Raw genomic sequence first — 8,523 nt, 5'->3', positions numbered from 1 at the left:
ATATATATATATATATGTATGTATATATATATATATATATATATATATATATATATATATATATATATATATATATTATATATATATATATATATACATACATACATACATATATATATATATATATATATACATACATACACACACACACACATTGCAGTATATAGACAAACACACAACACCAGGTCATATTCATATATTACCTTTAACCCTCTGTGGAGCCGGTTCTTCAGGACACCCAAAAATTCTCCATGGCTTAAACAATTGTCTCCATCAAGATCAAAGATCTTAAAGACTGTATCCAAGACATTTTCTGATAATTCCTGCCCTGTTGCCACTTTTACTGCTCGCTTAAATTCGGCTGGGGGAATTGATAAGAAAAGGTGTATGAGCAACAAAAAAAATAATAAAAATAGAAAACGAAATACAAACACATACTCAGATTACACTGCCCTAACAGACCACATGGACAGCTCTGTTGTCCAAAGAGAACTTTTAATATAAATGGGCCATACACAGCAGTGAAATAAGTTTAGAATAATTCTGTATTAGAAAAGATGAAAATATTTAGTTTTTGAATCCTATAAGTGTCTCTGTCAAGAAAGGTGCTGCTCGGGTGCTCAGTACTGGTAACTAGTGATGAGTGGGCACTACCATGTTCGGGTGCTCAGTACTCGTAACTAGTGATGAGCGAGCACTACCATGCTCGGGTGCTCAGTACTCGTAACTAGTGATGAGCGAGCACTACCATGCTCGGGTGCTCAGTACTGGTAACTAGTGATGAGTGAGCACTACCATGCTCAGGTGCTCAGTACTCGTAACTAGTGATGAGCGAGCACTACCATGCTCGGGTGCTCAGTACTCTTAACTAGTGATGAGCGGGCACTACCATGCTCGGGTGCTCTGTACTCGTAACTAGTGATGAGTGAGCACTACCATGCTCAGTACTCGTAACTAGTGATGAGCGTGCACTACCATACTCAGGAGCTCAGTACTCGTAACTATTGATGAGTGGGCACTACCATGCTCAGGTAACTCAGTACTACTAGTACCGCATGCATTTTTTTAAAAATATTTAAATAAATAATTTAAAAAAAAAACCAGCGTGTGGTCCCCCTAATTGATACCCAGCCAAGATAAAGTTCGACAGCTGGGGGCTTGTATCCTGAGGCTGGGGGATCCATGGTTATTGGGCACCCCCCAGTCTAAAAATATCAGCCTGCAGCCGCTCAGAATTGCCGCATCCATTAGATGCAACAGTCCTGGTATTTTACGCGGCTCTTCCAATTTCCCTGGTGCAGTGGCAATTGGGGTAATAAGGAGTTAATGGCAGCTCACAGTTGCCACTAAGCCTTAGTTTAGTAATGGGAGGGTGTCAATGAGACCCCCCCATTACTAATCTGTAAGTGAAAGTAAATAAATACAAACACCCAAAAAATCCTTTATTTGAAATAAAAGATAAAAAAAGTACCCTCTTTCACCACTTTATTAACACCAAAAACACCCCTGCAGGTCCAACGTAGTCCACACGAGGTCCCACAACACTTCCAGCACTGCTACATCTGAATTCAGATCAAGTGGCCATAGAACATGACTGCCCGCTGTGAGGTTCAGGCAGAGACTGGGCTGCGATCAGCGGTGACATCACTCAGAGTAGTTGCGGCCACAGGTGGAGTCTTCCACCTGTGACTGCAAATCACCTGAGTGACTTCACCGCTGATCGAGTGGCTCACTTCAGTTGCTGCCTGAAGCTTACAGTGGGCAGTCATGTTTTATGGCCACACTGTGTGAATTCAGATGTAGCAGTGCTGGGAGCGTCGGGTTACCTGGTGTGGATTACGTTGGACCTGCAGGGATGTATATCTAACTTTGTCAACCTATCATATGGGAGGCCTTCCATTCCTTGTAGTAGTCTAGTTAACCACCTCAGTTCAAAGGCGGACAACTAGACTACTACAAGGAATGGAGGCCTCCCATATGATGAGAGGTTGAAAAAGTTAGATATCTTTAGCTTAGAAAAAAGACGTCTCAGAGGAGATCTCATTTATATGTATAAATATATCTGTGGTCAATATAAAGGACTGGCACATGACTTATTCCTTCCAAAGACAATACTAAGGACCAGGGGGCACTCACTGCAAGTGGAAGAAAAGCGATTTCTGCAGCTAAATAGGAAAGGGTTCTTTACAGTTAGAGCAGTCAGACTGTGGAATGCCCTACCACAAGAGGTAGTAATGGCAGATACTAGAACAGCTTTTAAAAAAGGACTGGATGATTTCCTCAGTACACACAACATTGTTGGTTATAAATGACTTAGTGACAAAATGTAGAATTAGTGGAGGAAGGATGAACTATATGGGCTCAGGTCTTTTTTCAACCTATGTAACTATAAAAAAAAAAGTTGGGAAAGAGGGTGCTTTTTTGTCTTTTATTTCAAAAAAAGGATGTTTTGGGTGTTTGCGTTTATTTACTTTCACTTACTGATTAGTGATGGGGGGGGGTCTCCGATGCCTCCTATTACTAATCTAGGGCTTAGTTGCAGTTGTGGCCTGCCATTAACTTATTACCCAGATTGTCACCGCACCAGGGTAACGGTAAGAGCCAGGTCCAGTGCCAGAATTGGCGCATCTAATGGATGCGCTACTTCTGTGGCAGCTGTGGGCTGCTATTGTTAGGCTGGAAAGGGCCAAATAACCATGGTCCCTCTCATCCAAATAATATCAGCCCTCAGTTGTCTGCTGTACCTTGGCTGGTTTTAGAAAAATGGGGGGATCCCACGTCATTTTTTTTTTTTTTAAATACAGTGTCTTGCGAAAGTATTTGGCCCCCTTGCATTTTTCAACCTTTTCCCACATTTCAGGCTTCAAACATAAAAATAAAAAGATTACATTTTATGGTGAAGAATCAACAAGTGGGACACAATTGTGAAGTTGAACAAAATTTATTGCTTATTTTAAAGTTTTATAAAAAATAATAAACTGAAAAGTGGGGCATGTAATATTATTTGGCCCCTTTAAGTTAATACTTTGTAGTGCCACCTTTTGCTGCGATTACAGCTGCAGTCTCTTGGGGTATGTCTCTATCAGTTTTGCACATCGAGAGACTGAAATTCTTGCCCATTCTTCCTTTGCAAACAGCTGGAGCTGAGTGAGGTTGGATGGAGGCGTTTGTGAACAGCAGTTTTCAGCTCTTTCCACAGATTCTCGATTGGATTCAGGTCTGGACTGTGACTTGGCCATTCTAACACCTGGATACGTTTATTTGTGAACCATTCCATTGTAGATTTTACTTTATGTTTGGGATCATTGTCTTATTGGAAGACAAATCTGTGTCCCAGTCTCCGGTCTTTTGCAAACTCCAACAGGTTTTCTTTAAGAATGGAGCCAAATAAAGAACCAACTATCTTCCCATCAATTTTAACCATCTTTTATGTCCCTGCTGAAGAAAAGCAGGCCCAAACCATGATGCTGCCACCACCATGTTTGACAGTGGGGATGGTGTATTCAGGGTGATGAGCTGTGTTGCTTTTATGCCAAACATATTGTTTGGCATTGTGCCCAAAAAGTTCGATTTTGGTTTCATCTGACCAGAGCACCTTCTTCCACATGTTTGGTGCGTCGCTCAGGTGCCTTGTGGCAAACTTTAAACAACATTTTTTATGGATATCTTTGAGAAATGGCTTTCTCCTTGCCACTCTTCCATAAAGGCCAGATTTGTGCAGTGTACGACTGATTTTTGTCCTATGGACAGACTCTCCCACCTCAGCTGTAGATCTCTGCAGTTCATCCAGAGTGATCATGGGCATTTTGGCTGCATCTCTGATCAGTCTTCTCCTTGTTTGAGATTAAATGTTTGAGGGACGGCCGGGTCTTGGTAGATTTGCAGTGGTATGATACACCTTCCATTTCAGTATGATCGCTTGCACAGTGCTTCTTGGGATGTTTAAAGTTGTGGAAATCTTTTTGTAACCAAATCCGGCTTTAAACTTCTTCACAACAGTATCACGGACCTGCCTGTTGTGTTCCTTGGTCTTCATGATGCTATCTGTGCTTTAAACAGAACACTGAGACTATCACAGAGCAGGTGCATTTTATACGGAGACTAGATTACACACAGGGGGATTACATTTATCATCATCATTCATTTAGGACAACAATGGATCATTCAGAGATCCTCAATGAACTTCTGGAGTGAGTTTGCTGCACTGAAAGTAAAGGGGCCGAATAATATTGCACGCCCACATTTTCAGTTTATTATTTTTTACAAAAGTTTAAAATAAGAAATAAATTTCGTTCAATTTCACAATTGTGTCCCACTTGTTATTGATTCTTCACCATAAAATTTACATTTTTTATCTTTATGTTTGAAGCCTGAAATGTGGGAAAAGGTTGAAAAATTCAAGGGGTCCGAATAATTTTGCACGGTACTGTAAATCAAATAATTAAAAAAAAAAAAAAAAAAAAAAGAAGGTGTGGGACCCCCCCAGCCAAGGTACAGCAGAGAGCTGAGGGTTGCAGCCTGTGCAGCTGCTGCTGTTCCTGTGCTGGATATGAAAAATCAATTTAACAAAAAATAATTAAAAAAAATCCAAACAGCTGGCCAAGCTAGCTATCCCTCTGTCGAGCTATTCTGTTATTTCTTTCTATCTGTTCTATCAATCTATCTATCCTAGCTATCAATTATCCTATCCTATTATATTTTATTTCACCTTTTAAAGACGCATGAACAAAAACGCGACAGGAAACGTGGCAAAATAACTACAGCAAAAACGTGGCAAATCATCATGCGTTTTTGGGCAACAAGCTGCGTTTTCTGTGACCACAGGAAAAAAGATGCACTCAGAAAAAGATGTGTAATCAAAATCATCCGAAAAACCATTTTTAACAAAATAATGGAAGACTCCTACATGAATAGAAATCAGAAAAAATGGAGTCAAAATCCATATTAATCATGAATAATTTTATTAAGCAATTAAAAAATGCATATAAAAAAACATCAATTGATATGTATAACAAAAATGGGGGAGGATATGAGGTGCAAAAAGAAATTGTAGACAAAACCTTGAAGACACGGTACGGATGGGGTATAAAGTATAGATCAAGAGATTTTCATAAATATATCAAATACCTGTAGTACTTGAGCTAATTAAATGTGCAAACAAACGATGCAGTAATTAAAATAAATATTAGTATTGCACATAACCCAATAGGACACAATTAGTAATGATAGGGCCTGTAGTAACTACCCACGGCCATTAGGGGGCAGTCCAGTACCACAAATATATGAAAAGAATAAATAAGTATAATGATCTAACTTACCCATGTAATCCTGCCTCAGAAATATAAACAATTACCGGCCCCGACGCACGTTTCGAGTTGGGCTTCCTCAGGGGGGCTATCTCCATTTTTGTTATACATATCAATTGATGTTTTTTATATGCATTTTTTTAATTGCTTAATAAAATTATTCATGATTAATATGGATTTTACTCCATTTTTCCTGAGGTCTACTCAGAAAAACATGTAGTAATGAGGGTAATGATCGGCTGTTCCAGTAACATAGGGGATCTATACTGCACTCACTGAAGCCGCACTTCAAGCGTGGTATAGGCCCCCTATTACAATTCTGACACTTACCCAATTTCACTGCTTTGTTTGCCACACTAAACATCTTCATAGTGATGGAGAAATCTTCCAGATTGTTCATGAAGTGATAAAATGTCTTGAATTCCTCTATGCTGATACTCTGCAATGCCAAACGACACATCAAAATCGGAGCAAAAAAATAAAAATGATTAGCGGCCAGACTAATACCATTCCCCGGGAAACACCGTCTTCCTGCTAATCATGGGCAAAGCTGGTGTGTCCATTCTCAGACCTCTACACACCATCTAACTATACAGATCCTAGATATGAGCATTGTCTGACCACTACCAGTAACATACCGACTTAAACATCTGAAAGACGTTTTTACTAATTTAAGTTTAGAAATGGCCACGGTATGGTTAAAAAGAAAACAACAAAAAAAGGCATATATCTATCTTCCGATCCCCCACCACTCCTCTGTCCTCTTCTATTTCTTCTCCAGCATGGTTGACACTTGACAGCTACAGCCAATCTTCACAGATTTTACCAAGGATATGACCCTTCAGAGTGCAAAAGGTAACACATGTGGCAAATTTGCAGCCTTATTTGTTTCTGCTAATGCGGATTTCTCTGGACATCTTCAGATGAGGATATATTCTGTGTAAATATACCCTTAAAGTCCGGCCTATTGTGCGCATTCAGGACTCCAATATGCTTAAAAAATAATCGGCACAGAATTTTGGGCCCGGATAGATTTACCATTGTCCGGGTCTGTAATAGGACTACTATTCACCCATACTTTCATTTGTGGGTACTCGTAGATCGAAAACAGAGTCCATTTTTACTAAAATCAACCCCATAACATCTTAACTCACTTCTCCTGGAGGGATCCTGGTTTTCACGTTATGCCAGTAGATGTCATTGTCCTCCTCATCCATAAAAAAAAGCAGCCACTCTGCAAAATCCTCCTTCCGCATGAAGTCCAAACCCTTTGAGAACTGTGCAAATTCCATTTCTTGAACCTCTGTCTGAAGATTTTCCATAAACCTGAAATCAAAGCAAGAACTACGTCAGAAAGCGAGGCTGAAATAGGCTCTCTCCTGCCTCTGTATTTTGCCAGCTATGCAGGACATTTATCACACAAATAAATATGAAACAATAAGATAAATATATAATCGTAAATAGACTAATATATTTACTATAAAATGAAGAAAGCTTTATTTCAAGGATTTGTACATGCCCTCATCATCTCCCGCCTTGACTACTGCAAACTCCTGCTCTCTGGCCTCCCTTCCAACACTCTTGCACCCCTCCAATCTATCCTGAACTCTGCGGCCCGCTTAATACACCTTTCCCCTTGGTATTCCCCAGCCTCGCCACTCTGCCAATCCCTTCACTGGCTTCCCATTGCCCAAAGACTCCAGTTCAAAACATTAATCATGACCTACAAAGCCATCCACAACCTGTCTCCTCCTTACATCTGTGACCTAGTCTCTTGGTACTTACCTGCATGTAACCTCAGATCCTCACAAGATCTCCTTCTCTACTCCTCTCTTATTTCCTCTTCCCACAATCACGTACAAGATTTCTCCCGTGCATCCCCATACTCTGGAATGCTCTACCCCAGCATATCTGACTCTCCCCTACCGTGAAAAGCTTCAAAAGGAACCTGAAGACCCACCTCTTCCGACAAGCCTACAACCTGCAGTAACCCTCAGTCCAGTACACCACTGCTCAACCAGCTCTGTCCTCACCTACTGTACCCTCACCCATCTCCTGTAGACTGAGCCCTCGCGGGCAGGGTCCTCTCTCCTCCTATACCAGTCTGTTTTGTACTGTTAATGATTGTTGTGCTAGTTTTTATGTATACCCTCTTTCACTTGTAAAGCGCCATGGAATTAATGGCACTATAATAATAATAATAATAATAAATAATAATAATAAAAAATAATAATCTCCAATTTCTGCCATTGAAGCTAAAGTTCAGTATATTGGACCACCAGAAGAAAACTAATTATTTAGCCCATATGTCATATATATTCCTATGGGGCAGAAAACCTGACTTGATAAATATGGTGTCCATTCCATCCCCTGTATAGGCCCAAAAGCTCGTGTAAATTGATAAATCGACTTACTGGGCTTTGTCGGTCTACCAGTGGCTGATATAGAGCTTGCAAGTGCTGATATGACGTTGGTGGATCGCTGGATGAGATCACTGTGTGTGTCTGTCCAATTCTGCAAGGGTAAAGCCGTCTCTGCTTGCAGCATTGCAGAGCTTACATATCAGCATTATGGCTGACCCGGGAAACCTATCAATCACCAGGAGTGCACCGTTCACCAGCAAGAATCAATGGTTTTGTCCACTACTAGGACAACCTCTTCTTATTACATGTTTCCCCCAGGTAAAATAATAAAGCTTATATTCACCTCCTATATCGGCCCCTCGACTCACATGGGATGGTCACGTCACGTGAGCCCCGAGTCCATTCATCGCCAACTTCCTTCTCCATGCCTTCGGACCAAACAAACAATCAACAGGAAGTGAGCGCAGCGGCTGTGACTCTTGGCACCGTCAGCCCGGACGCCGCTGGAAGGGTACGGGAAGTGAGTATAAGCTTTATTATTTTACGTGGGGGAAACGTGGAATGAGAAAGGGTCCTACTAGTGGACCTGTAAAACAGTTGTCCACTTGTAGGAAGTTTTCATCTCTGCCTGCAGTCAGAAAACAGCGCTGGTACCATTGGCAGCTGCACTCTGACCAGAGGCTCGGCACTGGGCCCATATACGGTTAGTTATTTTCTAGTAACCTGCAGCCATAGATGAAAATTTCCTGAAAGGCAACAACCTCTTTAAGTCAGATGGCTGGAAAAGCAGTGCACACCTCAAGAATGAAGGTGCAACAACCCCTTTAATTCACAAAAATCATCTGTTGTGGAGA

At 40.9% G+C, this 8,523-nt stretch overlaps 1 protein-coding gene and 1 long non-coding RNA gene across 3 annotated transcripts in view; both read right to left on the bottom strand.

The window, feature by feature from the left end:
- Positions 1-8,523, bottom strand: part of LOC142292207 (uncharacterized) — a 673,295-nt gene that overhangs the window by 12,166 nt on the left and 652,606 nt on the right. The gene's annotated exons all lie outside the window — the stretch shown is intronic.
- The window catches only part of MICU2 (mitochondrial calcium uptake 2), a 400,240-nt gene that overhangs the window by 12,166 nt on the left and 379,551 nt on the right, over positions 1-8,523 (bottom strand). For both annotated transcript variants that reach the window (XM_075337390.1, XM_075337391.1), the window contains 3 exons: positions 6,461-6,632; positions 5,637-5,745; positions 204-361 (listed from right to left, as the gene is read on the bottom strand). In XM_075337390.1, the coding sequence (XP_075193505.1) occupies positions 204-361; positions 5,637-5,745; positions 6,461-6,632 (439 nt within the window). The remainder of the gene's footprint in view (positions 1-203; positions 362-5,636; positions 5,746-6,460; positions 6,633-8,523) is intronic.

This window comes from Anomaloglossus baeobatrachus, chromosome 2 (assembly GCF_048569485.1).
Source record: "Anomaloglossus baeobatrachus isolate aAnoBae1 chromosome 2, aAnoBae1.hap1, whole genome shotgun sequence".
NCBI classification, from domain to species: Eukaryota; Metazoa; Chordata; class Amphibia; order Anura; family Aromobatidae; genus Anomaloglossus; species Anomaloglossus baeobatrachus.
This window is presented reverse-complemented; position numbering and strand designations above follow the sequence as displayed.